Below are 15,193 nucleotides of genomic sequence, written 5' to 3'. Positions count from 1 at the left end.
GGGCCCCAAGACACCCGTGGGAACCCCACAGGTTGCTCTGTGGGGCCTGAAGACACCTGTGGTGACCACCAGGGTATCCCACTGGCCTGTGGTATGAATCCTGTGTGTAAAAAATAAATTATGGTTTTATGTGGCGGCACAGGGGGTGAGTTGTGTATTGGTGGTTATTACATATTTTAATTTAAATTTTATTACTAGTGTATTGCAGCAGGGGGTCTCTGGAGCAGAACCTTGTTGATTTGAGGTCCGGGGACCCTCTCCTCACGTGACCAGGACATTTCAATGCATAGGAGATACCGGCACCCCATAACGGGGCCTGTATCTCGGGAAGAAGGGGGTCCCCTGACCTGAAATCAATGCGGTTCAGCTCCGGAAACCTCCTGCTCACATACACTAGTAACATTTAAATTAAAAACATTTAATGTATGGCGAAATTGGCACAGGGAGAGGTGGTTCTCTCTCTTTGCAGTAGAATCAACTCGCCGAGTAAGCCTTTATCAGAGGGCAGATCATCTCGTCCCCGTCTGCTCGCAATTTTTGCAAATGTTCATATCACTGGTATTCGGGTCTTTCTGCATATTATGATAACAATTCTGTCAAAAACGGCGATTTAAATTTGATGGCGATTTTTTTATGACTGCTTATAGCATAGGCCCGAAAGTGTTATTTACTTGGAGCCAAAACGCTCTTAATGTTCCTCACTTTTTTATAGACAACAGAGGCCCATTTGGGCAATATTGGCACCAACACAGGATCACTCAAAAGAATGTCCCAGTGTCTATTAATAGTGCATAATAGAATATGCAGCTTGATTATATTGTGTGACAAATTAGGGAGATTCAAACGGTGTATTTTTCATATCACACTCCACCAAAATCCTATTGCCCCCCTGAACTTAGCTTTAGATTTATCAAGAAGTTGATTTTGATCAGTCTGTGTAGCTTGGTCAAAGGCTCTATGTACTGGACTGGCATAATAGCCTTTGTCTATACATCTATTGGCCAATAATTGGCCCTGTAAAAAAAATCATAATCCAAGGAAGAATTCCTTCTAACTCTATAAAATTTACTTTTGGGTATATTTTCTAACCATTTTTTGTAATGGTTACTTGAAGCATGAAGATAGCTATTGGTTGCTACTCTCTTGAAATTAGTTTTTGTAAATATTTGGGCATTGTTGCCCATAGAGAGTTCCAAGTCCAAAAATATAGCACGTGCAGATTCAATGGTGTACGTTAATTTTAACCCCATCTCATTGTTGTCAAAGGAAAATAGGATGGCCGATAGCTCATCCCTCCTCCCTTGCCAAATTATAATAATGTCAACAATGAAATGGCCATAGAACATCAGGCCCGCCCCCAGTCAGGCATGACTCCCCACATGAAGGTCCTCCAACAACCCCATATAGAGATTAGAATAGCAGGGTGCGAACCCGTTACACATGGTCGTTCCGCAAATCTGTAAATAGTAAGTGCTTTCAAAATAGAAAATAATTGTGTTTTAATACCTACCACAATACCTTTACATATACTGTATTATTACCTCCAGAAAGGTTGAAATGATGTGTACATTGTACGGCAAGGATGGTGCGGTCAAGACACTTTTCAACGCAGACCGCTGTGGCAGTAACGTTATCAAGTTTGGTGTCTTTTGTTTAAGTCAAGTGCGAGTCAATACAGTGACCTGGCAAGACTTTCACTTCTTATACTGTAAGGCAACTGAATATTTAGCAATTTTGGTTGTTTGAGCTACTTACCCATTTTCCTCCAAAAAGCTTCCTTGTAGTACATCATGCATTTAATAACAGAGCCCATTGGAAGACGATGGATTAACTGGTTTCTTATTGCTGGCAGCTCTGGATTAAAATGGATCTTTGCAGTGAGAACTGGTGGTATGGCACTAATAACATACTTCCCCTGAAAATAAAATAATTGGTCTTCTCTAAAGCAGTTCAATAGATATTATGTATACTGTATGAAATGGACAGATGAAAAGGAGCATTTATATGCCATATAACTAGAAGTTATCATTCCCCAGCGGGATTATTATTTTACAGTACTTGATCATATAGTTTCTTTTACATTGTAGTTTAACTTTTTTATTGATGTTTACTGTATCTACAGATGCAGCGGCCGTTATCCAACCATATCTCGAATTGGTTTTCGAGATCTCCCCAAAATCCTTTCAAATTTTGCCGCAGCAGACTAATGGTCCATCGGATTAACACGCAGGAGTCCCTGCTGTGTTAATCCTACCAGGGTCTACCTGTCTGTAAGAGACGCGTAGTAAGAGATAGGCTGAATCAGTCCTATAACTGCACGCGTCTAACAGGCGATCGCAGGGGTTTTAATTAATTTGAAACAATACAGTATTGTAGCAGGGTGTCTCCGGAGCTGGGCCGCATTGATTTCAAGTCAGGGGACCCACTACTTTCCGAGATACAGGCCCCATTATGGGGTGATGGTATCCCCATGTTAAAATCCTGTGGGTCACGTGACCGTGGGATCTAAACAAAGCAGAGGGATACCGGGACCCCCCCATAACGGGGCCTGTATCTCAGCGAGTAGGGAGTCCCCGAAGCTGAAATCAACTTTGTTCAGCTCAGAAGACCCACTGCTCCCGCACACTAGTATCAAACTCTCCCCCCCCCCCCCCTCTGAAGAAAAAATCATTACCTTAGCAGATAGCTGCTAAGGTAATGAAGCTGCTCACATTTTATTTTTATTCATAGTGTACGTGAGCAGGGGGTCTCCTGAGCTGAACAACGTTTAATTCAGCAACGGGGACACCCTACTTGGAGTTACAGGCTCCATTATGGGGTGCCGGTATCCCCACCATGTTAAAATCCACGTAGGATCTAAACAAAGCAGAGGGATACCGGCACCAAATGCCAGGGCCTGTATCTCGGGAAGTAGCAGTACACGGACCTGAAATTAATGCAGTTCAGCTCCGAAGACCCCCTGCTACATTATTGTAGTGTTAAAATTAACTAAAACCCCTGCGATCGGCTGTTAGAGGCGATGCAGGTAGAGTGACTGATTTAGCCTCTTACAGACAAGTAGACCCCGGTAGGATTCACACAGCAGGGACCCCTGCTCTGTTAATTCGATGGGCCATTAAGTCTGCAGCGGACCTTCTCGGACTACCACGCACTATAGTGTGTGATTAATTCCGGTAAATGGTCGGATAACGGCCACTGTATCTGTAGAAAATTGTACCAGAAACACATTTCAAGCGAAAAAAGGAAAGTCACGAACCATGTGATATGGCACAAAGGCCTAGATACATCAAACTCTGTTAAGACGGAGTTAATATCACACCTGATTAAAAAAAAATATATACCACTTCTTATTACTGCAATTTTATGACCGAAGTCATCAAGAGTGTGGTAATAATTTACCAGTTACAATATTTTACCCCTAGTCATGATGCGGGAATTAACGCAAGCGTTAACACATTCTCGCATTGTGATTGCACTGCCTACTATTTCTACCTTAGTATTCTGTAATATCAATTCCCTAATAATAATTTCCCCATAATGTTGAAATGTATAGTATTTATCCAAATGTAACAAGGGAATTTATAACTGCCACAATTGGAAAGTTCAAAATTATAGCGCTATTGTTGGTAGCTATTAGCTATATAGGGTTTAGCAAAAGTTAGTCTTAAAATAGTCACTGTTAGAGAGGTTCACAGCAACCTCTACAGAATGAATACAAAATGTGGCTGTATTGTTGCAAAAAAGATGGTGACAGTGTTTTCTTGAAGCCAAAGTGCAATTTTGGACTGCTCTATAATAATGTCTAATTTCAGATATTCAGGACGGGACTACATTTACTCAGAAAAGAGCTGGTCTCAGCATCAAGCTTAAGAGAAGTAGAGTAAAAGATAATAAGGTGCACGTTTCCCTAGCACTGGAACGGCATCCTGCCGAACCCCCCAGTGCTACAATAGAATTGTGAAAATATTTCTCCACCCTTCCTCCATGTTGGTGTCCCAAGTTCCATGAGGTCACATGCACCAAACACGCGTTTCAATATTGCCTTGGAATGCTTACCTAACCGCTAAGACAAACAAGAGATTAACCCGTACCACCCCCCCTTTCCCCCCACCGCCCTTCCTCCCACCACTGGGCCTAACCACCCTGTCCGGGGCTGTACACTAACTTATGGTGTTCTGTGAGGGCCCATGCCTTTTACAGGTCTTGGGCATCGCAGAACACCTGTCAAGCAGTCACATGGAACATCAACCAATTAGGTTAATTTTGGCAAAATCTATGATGTCATCTTAAAGGGAGGGTTTCCCATGGATATTCAACCAATCAGATGGCTTTTTTTTGTAGTGGCCATTAGTCAAAAAAAGGGGAGGGGGTAAGGTGATGGTATAGTTGTCCCAGGGAGGGTGGTTGGGTCCCCTAGGGGGTGTTTGTAGGGCTTAACTCCTTGTTTGCCTTACCAGTTAGTAAAGCATTGCATAGCAGTGCTTTACTATATATTGAGGTAGTCAAGGGGGTTATGTAGTGTAGTTTAATGTTAAAATTGTCCTCTTTGTAGCTAGCTAGTCATCTGATCACTACAGTATACTTAGAGCTTGTCAGCTTACCATTTGAACTTCTACGGGTTTAATATGTACAGTGGCGGCCGAGCTGACTCTAATGCGGCCGCCACCGCAGTGCGCGTGCATTGCGCGGGGTGACGCGGCTTGTCCGCGCGTCACTGTGGCGACGGTGTCACGTGGTGCACCCGCTTCCCCGGCTTCCCCGGCTTCCCCGACATCCCCTGAAGGTTGAAGCGGGGTAAGTGGGGTTACGGGGAAGATGCAGGGGCAGAAGGGGCAGAGCAGGAGCAGCCAGAGGGTCGGGAGGGGAGAGGAAGATGCGCGCGAGGGGAGGGGAGTGCAAGGAAGAGATGCGTCTGGCGCGCAGCCAAGTTCGGCGCCAGCTGAGCTAAGCCCTGGGAAATTAAGGGCAAATGTTAGAATGAAAGTGGCCGCAGCAGTACTGTAATGTGCTTTATTTATTTTTTCTCACCTATTCCATGTTGGTTTAGTATATCTTGCCTATGTATATAACGGCCAATATATTACCCATTATATTCATACTGTGGGAAAGATTGGGCTAATGCCAGTGTAGAGTAGATGATACAAAAATGCAGTCATTTTTGGCACTATTGCAGTTCTGTTAAATATTGGGACATGATGTACAGTATGGAATCAACATGACAACATTTACAGTGATTAGTAATTTTGATGTCAGTCCCGATATTTTTAATCGGTCAAAGACAAAAATGTGTTATTTTTAGCGGTGCAATAGTGATGTATGGCACCATAAAAATAATGCTTTTTGGGGCACATGATACTGCATTGTTTCCTTACAGAGCTTGATACTGTATATCCAGATATATATATATATATACATATACACATACACATACGCATCTTAACCATGGCTGTGCTAAAAGCTGTGACCATGCAGCAAGCTTAAGGGTATATGGTGAAGTGGGTGCTCCAAAGTTGGTGGAACTTCCAACATAAATGTCAATAATAATTAATAAGGACTGACGGATAAAGTGAATAATGGAGTGGGTATAATAAAGAGATGTGATACTGCTGCGGCTGAGTTTATTCGAGCATTTGCCCGTTCTCGGCCGCAGCAGTAACCTGGCGCGCGCCGGAGGGTGCCGGGCGCGCGCCGAAGCTGCGGAGGAGCGCCCTCCGATCGGGGCTTTCTCCCTCCCGCTGCCGGGTCCGCCGGGTCCCCCGGAACCCCCTGCCGCCGTCCCCCACATCACGGGACACCAGGGCTCCCTCGGGGAGCCCTGGACGCGCGTGCAGGGGGCGCAGGCACCCGATGACGCGTGACCGCGCATCGGTGATGCGCGGCACGCTGAGGGAGTGCGGCTAGCATGCCGGGGCATCCCCCGGCTTGCGGTGCTAGCCGTGCTCGGATAAAACGTGTCGCCTGTGTATGTGAGTCACCAACACACCCGTCTCCTGAAGGTGACAAACTATGATGCCCTAGGGCACTCTTGTAACACGTCATTGGAGACAAAACAGTGCTAATAACGGTACTCATCCATAAAAATATGTTTTTATATAATATTATATTTTTATTCATGTTCTGTGAGAGGTGAGCGGACTGGTGTATGTGTTGTTTCACGATATATTAATTTGTTGTGTTTGTTTTTCTGGGGGATTGGGTAAGGGGACCCTGGCCAAGTGTGCATGATCACTTACATTGTTACAAATATTGTGTTTGATCGTGGGATTAACCCTTGTTACACGTGATCATTAATGTTATGCCTATTTGCTAGTAGTTCCGTGGGGATGAATATGTTGGAGGTTTTAAAAAGGGGGGGGGGTGCGCCCCTCCGTGGAGTTGGTCCTGTGAAGGTTGAGCGGATCGGGCCATAGGGATGGGCACGACGGCCTGGTCTCTGACAGGCTGCTGTTGTGTGTGACGTGGCCCTATCGGCTCGCGCTGGCCCTACCCTAAGGGTGGAGACTCCCTCCTCCTACCATCCAGCCGTCACCATGGTAGCCGTGCCGGTGTGCTTGGCGCGGTCTGACGTTCTTGAGGAGGTGTGGCCTTAGGGTGCGCGATCCAGTATTATATGGGACGTGACACGCGGGGCTGATACGCATGATGTCACACCGGCGCGCACCCGGATTTGGCGCCATTTTTAGAAGTTTGGATTTGTGAGATGCTAATGATATGGTATATATAAAGGGGCCCCCTTCCCCTAGTCCCCCATACTCCATGATAAAGGACCCCTACGGTCCGAAATGCGTAGAAGATTTTGTCTCACCCTTTGGGGTCATGTTACTGAGTGTTGCTGAATAAATAGACTTTTATATTTTTCCCCCACCTGGCTCCCTGGCAGTGCACTGTTTTTGCTCTCTTTTCTCATGCAGCAAGCTTATGCCTATAGGGAACCATGTTAAAAATGGTTTTGAAGCAAAAGGTGACACTGTGTGTCCATTTGCATGTCATTTCCAGAATCCCTTGCTGCAGTGGAAGTGCTGTGTGCTGGGTGATAATGTCGAAAGGCGGGGTTGCAGACCTGTCTAAGACATGCAAATGAGCATACAGTAATATTTCCATTTGACACACACACACACACACACACACACACACACCTAGATAATGTGTAGATAATACAACTAGATAATGTGTAGCGTGGGTCAGTGTTTTTTCTGCTGTCTCCAGCTCCAAAGGATTTTAGCAAAAAAAAAATGAATTTGAATAAAATCAGGCAAATCTCTGTATAGTTCTTTCATTAGTACATGATAGATCTTATGCAGGTAATCATTTACCTCATAGATTTCATGGTTTAGGGTTTCCACAATAACATTATCACCCGACTGATCAAGTCTGACTACTGGTCTTTGTAATTTCACTCGACCTTGCAGATGTTCCATTATCTTCTCACTTATTTGACCTGCACCTCCAATAAACTTCCTCTCCTGAAACAAAAAATAAATAACAAACTGTTAACTGCACTGATTAAAAACAAGCAAACAGTGAGCAGTGGTATTTATTTCACTAATTTCTGTTCTGTCATAGTTGCATGTGCATGAAATCATCATTGCTGTCCAAATTTCTTATGACATCATTGCTTTTTAAAAATGTACCCATTTATTTATTTATAAAATGTTTTACCAGGAAGTAATACATTGAGAGTTACCTATCGTTTTCAAGTATGTCCTGGGCATAGAGTTAAAATGACAAATAATTCATGGTTACAAATACAGTTACATAAGTGAACAGGGTATACATTATATACAAGACATTGCATGCACAGTTAAAGATAATATATATTATGGGCGTATGTAACAGTTACAGACCAGATTAAAATGTGAGACAGCTTTGGTTTTGAATCAGCATTTACAGTATTCTATCTTTAAGTGATATGAGAGACTGTAATGTCCTTTCAATTAAGGGTTTAAAGCCATCATTTGCAGTTACAAACTAATTTTAAACTCAAACTGCCATCTAATTCCCTTTTGCGCAATACACATTTTCCTGATCATTAATTTTCTAAAGAGCACCATTTCCCCCCAAAACAGTACCTGTCCTCCATTGGTTACAGAAAACATGCGTGTTGTTCCCCCACAGAGCTTTGCATACCACACGAACCAAAGAGTAGAAACCTGCTGTGTTTCTGAGGTGACATTCACATTCACAAAAAGGTTAGCAAACTTCTTAGCCGCACTGTTAATAGAAGAAAAATTTTTTTTTTATAACTTACATACTATTATAGACAGTTATGCACCTTTAACAACATTATACAATTTTTCAATTTTAAGGCACCATCCAAATTTTACACTACTTATCAACACAAACACAACATTATTCCCTTTACCTAATGAAATGCCTTTCTACATTATGCCAATTTAAATAGCACATTTTTAGATCAGTATCTAGCAAATGTGTGTAGATTTTAAAGGTTAAAAGTGTAGAATAAGGTGTCATGTACGGCACACCTGTGAGCACATGACCTGCATATGCGACATGGGGTAATAGACAGCTCGCAAGCTGTCCCACTCTTCACCTTCACAAAGGTCCCTCAAATTAACAATATCTCCCCTAAATCTATCCCCATATACGGTACCATCTGTCACGAACAGCACACAAGTGAGCATGTGACTTAGATATGCAACCAGTGTTAATACACACGACTACTCTAGCCAACTCACTTTTCTCCCCCGCAAGGTACGTTCAATTACTTAATATTAACACCTTACTCAATTGCAAATCAAATCTATCCACTTCCACCACCCAATAAATTATGCAAATAAAATATGTAAAATTAATATTTTACAGGGTTTCAGGTCCCTGTTTATTATAGAAAAAACTATGCACTTAACACACAAAAATCTGTTGTAGCAAAATGTGTACGAAAATGTAAATAATCTCTCCAGAGCGCACAAAAGTTCATTCAGAGCCTCAAAGCATCCCTTATTAAATGTTTTAATATATATAAAAATACAGTGCTTAGATTACAGAAAAAGGATTACGAGAACATACAATTACAAAAAAATGCAGGACAGTTTCTTAAAATAACAGGATAAAATATAAAACAGAAATCCCTATAACATTTTGTTACCATATATGAACATTTTCTCCCAGAGAGGTCACTGACACAGGGTACTGCTGAGGCTTTTGAGGATTTCGTTAGTGTTATCAACCACAATGATTTCAATATCAAACTTACTTTTAAGAATAGTACCACAACAATAGATTTTTTGGATCTCAAAATCAATATTGACCCTAGGGGAAATGTGGGAACTTATATACATAGAAAAAGCAGTTCCACTCATTTGATCCTGCATGCTTTCAGTTTCCATCCACACTACCAAATTCAGGGAATCCCTTATAGCAAATTTATCAGACTGAAACGTAATTGCTCCACTGAGGCGATCTTTGACGAAAGCCATTGAAATGAAAGATTTAAATCTAGGGGCTACAACCATAGAATTATCAATCAGGGTTATAATAGTAGTGCCAAGAGTAATCGGTCGCTTTTATTACAGTCCAAGTCCAAGCAATCGGACGCTAAGATTCGATTTATAGGGACATATAATGATAGGTGGCAAGATCAAAGAAATATTCAACAAAAGTATTGGCCATTTCTTTACACAGATAACGATCTTAAAGAAATTCTTGGTGATAAGGTCAATTTAACCTGCAGACACTCACCTAATTTGCAACATCGGCTAGTGCATACCCACTGCATTCCCCATTTTAGTCAGACATTTCTATTGGCTAATAAAAAGTAGGTATTTTTCAAGTGTAATGGTTGTTCGGCCTGCATGTTTACTGTATGTTACAAACAGATTATTTTGTAACAAGTGATGGGACTAAGCAGTATAGGATTGGTTACTTCTTGAACTCCAAGTCTAAAGGAGTAGTTTACTTTCTGGCATGCCCCTGCAAACTAACATATATCGGAATGACAAGGACAGAACTAAGGTATACAGTTAGGTCCGGAAATAATTGGACACGACACAATCTTCATAATTTTGGCTCTGTACGCCACCACAATGAATTTGAAATGAAACAACCGAGATGCAATAGAAGTGCAGACTTGCAGCTTTAATTCAAGGAGTTGAACACAAATATCGCATGAAACGTTTAGGAATTGCAACCATTTTCATAAACAGTCCCCTTATTTCAGGGGCTCAAATGTAATTGGACAAATTAACACAATAATAAATAAAATGTAAATTTTTTACTACTTTGTCGAGAATCCTTTGCAGGCAATGACTGAAGTCTGGAATGCATGGACCAAACGCTGGGTTTCCTCCTTTGTGATGCTTTGCCAGTGTAACGCTCGGCCTGCCTACAAGCCAGACGAGACCCCAGGACTGAGGTGTAAAGGAGTAAAACCACACACCTAACAGTAAACGGGGGCACGGCCGGAGTGTGGAAGTAGTGTAGGTGGTCCGGGTAACAAGAATGTAAATGATACCGTACTTGACAGCTCCGGTGTAGAAGGGTAAAGTTCGTAAGTCAAGGGTCGTGGGTAGGAGAGAGCAGCATAGTTGGTTATCCGTAAGCCTGGGTCGTGGAGTGGAGAGAGCAGCGTAGTAGATTGTCCGTGTGCCGTGTCCAAGGGTTGTAGAAGTCTGCAGCATAGAAAGTCCAAAGCGAAGTCCAAAGGGTTCCAGAGAGCAGCGTAGTAGAGTCCAAAGCAAAAGGTCAAATCCAGGGAGGTCAGCAGAATTTCCAGGGACAGGAGCAAGCACTGAAAAACAAGAGAGGCCAGGCAACAGCAGACAGCACCAAGGTACAGAAGCTATGCAGAGCAAAGAGGAAATGGTGAAGGGGGATTATATAGGGGGCTGGGACCAATCAGGGGAAGGGGAGTGACAGAGGAGCGGCCCGAAGAAGGACCTGATAGGAGAGCAGGGTGTGAAAGTTTGGGACCAATGGGAGTGAGGGGAGGAACAGAGGAGTGACCTAGGTAAGACCCAGATAGGGGAGAATTACCAGAGGCTTGGGGAGTGGTCTGAGTAAGAGGAGGAGTAGAGGGACAGACAAGGGAAGGGACAGAAAGGGAAGAAGGACCTGAGAGGCATAGCTGATGGGGAAGGCGCGTGTAAGGTATGTGCGCTGCGTCAGAGGAGGCGGAGAATGGGAGAGCCGTACCGGAGGGTTTGGGAGTAGACAGAAGAAGGGGAGGAGCAGAGGGACGGACAGGGGAGAAGCCAGGTAAGGAAGAGGAACCTGGGAGGCGGAGCTGATGGAGCAGGGGCAGAGACACGCACGGTGCGAGCGCCGCGTCAGCGGAGTCAGGCGCCAACTAATGGCGACTTGGGTCCGCGCGCGCCCATAGGGATGACGCGTGTGGCCTGGAGGTGCAGGGATAGCAGCCAGCAGCGGGGAACACTGCCGGGGAGCCTGAACGGCCTGTGAAAAAGGTAAGGAGGTGCTGGACACGGGTATACCCGCAGCGCGGATCCTTACAGCCAGGCCTTTACTGCAGTTGTCTTCAGTTGTTGTTTGTTCGTGGGTCTTTCTGCCTTAAGTTTTGTCTTCAGCAAGTGAAATGCATGCTCGATCGGATTGAGATCAGGTGATTGACTCGGCCATTGCAGAATATTCCACTTCTTTGCCTTAAAAAACTCCTGGGTTGCTTTCGCACTAAGTTTTGGGTCATTGTCCATCTGTAAAGTGAAGCGCCGTCCAATCAACTTCGCTGAATTTGGCTGACTCTGAGCAGACCATATATCCATATACACTTCAGAATTCATCCGGCGGCTTCTGTCTTTTGTCACATCATCAATAAACACTAGTGACCCAGTGCCATTGTAAGCCATGCAGGCCCATGCCATCACACTGCCTCCACCGTGTTTTACAGATGATGTGGTATGCTTTGGATCATGAGCCGTTCCAAGCCTTCTTCATACTTTTTTCTTCCCATCATTCTGGTACAGGTTGCTCTTAGTTTCATCTGTCCAAAAAATGCTGTTCCAGAACTAGGCTGGCTTTTTTAGATATTGTTTGGCAAAGACTAATCGGGCCTTTCTATTCTTGAGGCTTATGAATGGTTTGCACCTTGTGGTGAACCCTCTGTATTTGCTCTCGTGAAGTCTTCTCTTTATGGTAGACTTGGATAATAATATGCCTACCTCCTGGAGAGTGTTCTTCACTTGGCTGGATGTTGTGAAGTGGTTTTTCTTTACCATGGAAAGGATCCTATGATCAGCCACCTCTGTTGTCTTCCTTGGACGTCCAGGCCTTTTTGTGTTGCAGAGCTCACCAGTGCGTTCTTTTTTTTCTCAGAATGTACATAAATGTTGATTTTGCCACTCCAAATGTTCCTGCTATCTCTCTGATGGATTTTCTTTTTTTTTGCAGCCTAAAGATGCCCTGTTTCACTTGCATTGAGAGCTCCTTTGACCGCATGTTGTGGGTTCACAGCAACAGCTTCCAAATGCGAATGCCACACCTGGAATACACTCCAGACCTTTCACCTGCTTAATTGATGATGAAATAACGAAGGAATAGCCCACACCTGTCCATGAAACAGCTTTTGAGTCAATTGTCCAATTACTTTTGGTCCCTTGAAAAAGAGGGGGCTACATATTAAAGAGATGTAATTCCTAAACCCTTCCTACAATTTGGATGTGAATACCCTCAAATTAAAGCTGATAGACTGCACTTTAAGCCCATATTCATTATTTAAACTATAACTTGAATTTATTTTGGTACACAGCCAAAAATAACAAAACGTGTATCAGTGTCCAATTATTTCTGGACCTAACTGTAGAATATTGAAGCACTCACGCAATATTAGATTTGCTCAGAGAGACCTGGACTCTTTTAAAAAGATTACTTCTGTTGCAAGGCACTTCCTAAGGTTTCATGGTGCTGACAATACATTAATCTCCGCTTTTGCCATTGATAAAGTTTCTTTGTGAATAAGAGGAGGGGGTATGGAGAAAGCCCTATTCCAAAAGTAATGTCGGTGGATTGTACAACTAAACACCATGATGCCCTTTGGCTTAAATGATTCCCTGGACTTTGCAATATTTCTTTAAGTGCTTGCGTGTTGGATTTTTGTCCCTCTTTCTGTTTTAATATTTATTGTCTTAAATAGTTTCTCTCTCTTTCTCTCTCCCTCTCTTTATCATGTGCTAGGTATTAGTGCCTATATGGAATATGTATAAATTACGTCATTATAAATACCATGTATTTAACATCTATGATATAACTGAGGACGACTATCATGCGTCTTGAGACAGTAATACAATAATATACAGCTGTGGTATCATGACTGTTGAAGAAATATTCCATTTCATTGATTGGCCAGTTTGCTGCCCTGTCGATGACGTTATCATCAACATGTCTGGGGTGCTGTTTCAGTTTTCTATGGCATCGGCGCATGTGCGAAGGTTCATTTGTATCAGAAGGGGCACTCTTCCTCTCAAGCATTTTGCCTGTCTTTATGATTCATCTATAGTATTTTGAGCAGCTGCTTTACTAACGTCAGAATCGTCACGTGATTCCACCTATCTTATTGATTGGTGGTAAGCTAGTGGGATGGTGTGACGATCGAGGGGTGCCAGGCCAGGAATAAAGGGGTTACACCCGGCTGGCAGCCCCTAAATTGTGTTGGGACTGAAGGGATTAATGTGTAAACTGTGTGTAATAACTTGCATTCCCCTTCACCATCTTTATTTGTTTCAGATTGCAGCTGAATCTCCCAGCTGCAATGCGTTTTAAACGGTGTGTCCCCTAAATCATCTTGGGACGGAAGGGGTTAACAGAATCTGTATGTTATCATCCTGTATTTCCCTTGCCTAACGTTTTCTGACCCTTAAAAGGGATGTATGTGCAATATTATTTTCTGTCACATGAATAGGAGATAGATTGTATTTAGCTCCAGGTTATAATGAATAAAATATATTTTGGCTTGTATACATGCTAGCGGATTGATTCTTTAAACGTATCCAGCATGCATACTATTCAGCATACCCGTATGGACACCTAATCAAGGACTTTTGACACTGGTACCATTTGTAATTCCCAGTATTTGTTTATTTTTTATGCACATGTATGACATTTTACTTTGGCGTCGTTAGGTAATATTTTTTCTATACCCATATATTTGTTACAATATTTAGAAGGGCAAAAGTTAGAATTTTAAAAGAAGCAATGCTTTTCTATATTTTATAAATGTAAGTCAAAGCTGGCTTTGTGTTCCGTTCTGATATGCTAATGTATTCCGGGGAGGGTAAGGGGTGGCTTTGTTCTGCTTGGGGTTCAAAGGGGACCCCCGCTGGGTGCTGCCAACTTGGCTGCCGGGCCTAAGAAGGACAAAGCCACAGAGCCATCCTATTTAGTATGCAGTCCGGAGATAGCAAGGGTCTGTTAAAACACCTGAAGTGTGAGTTCCTCAGCTATCTGATAATACTACAACCAGGCCTTATGTTTCAACCCAGACTTTGTGTCCCCAGAAACGAGTGGCCCCTTATACTAAGCAGTGCTACCAAGCTGCTCACTGAGCATGCTCAGAGTTACCTGGGCTGGCCTTATGACCATTTCCCACGTTACCTGGCAGGTTTTGATAGGAGGAAGATATTCTCCCACCAATGGAATTGAGCGAAGGTTAGGTATTGGGATACCTGTCTATAAAGATGCCTGTATCCCTCATTCCCGTATTGTTGTTGAATCCTGTGAAGATCTAATCCTGAGGAACGAACTGCTACCTGTGTGACCTGGTATTTCATTCTTATGATTGCTGTAATTGTTTTTATCCCATGTTATTCGTTTTACTGTGTGTGTTAGTCTGAAAATAAATAATCTTACAGGTTTATTTTATCGCTGTCTCGCTCCAATCAGTTCCCAGTGATTTTGTACGCATAAGTTCTGGTCTACTGTGACAGATGGGGCGCCAGTTTATTTCAGGATGTGAATAAATACTACCTTTCCTCACATAACATCAATCACTAAAGGATGAAGCCCACCTGAAGGGTGAAACAAATGTGACGGACACCAGTTTGGATCTCCAACCATTAATGTTTTATAAGCGAAAACTTTTGTGCTGAAGCATATTTTTGCGGACTGTATGCGGATTTGCAGCTTCTTTTTCCGGATGCATGAAGGACTGTTACTCAGCATACGTCATACTCGATCATCGACTTACTGCTTTTCAAATCTCTGCTGAGCATTATCCGCATTATTA

General features: G+C 43.0%; 1 protein-coding gene across 1 annotated transcript in view; it reads right to left on the bottom strand.

The window, feature by feature from the left end:
• LOC142489262 (amine oxidase [flavin-containing] A-like) overlaps nt 1–15,193 on the bottom strand; it is a 182,786-nt gene that overhangs the window by 46,832 nt on the left and 120,761 nt on the right. Inside the window, exons 6-8 of the mRNA XM_075589722.1 lie at nt 8,070–8,211; nt 7,314–7,463; nt 1,756–1,915 (exon numbers count right to left, since the gene is read on the bottom strand). Of these exons, the coding sequence (XP_075445837.1) occupies nt 1,756–1,915; nt 7,314–7,463; nt 8,070–8,211 (452 nt within the window). The remainder of the gene's footprint in view (nt 1–1,755; nt 1,916–7,313; nt 7,464–8,069; nt 8,212–15,193) is intronic.

Source organism: Ascaphus truei, chromosome 3 (assembly GCF_040206685.1).
Source record: "Ascaphus truei isolate aAscTru1 chromosome 3, aAscTru1.hap1, whole genome shotgun sequence".
NCBI classification, from domain to species: Eukaryota; Metazoa; Chordata; class Amphibia; order Anura; family Ascaphidae; genus Ascaphus; species Ascaphus truei.
Note: the sequence above shows the minus strand (reverse complement) of the source record. Positions and strands in the feature narration are given on the sequence as shown.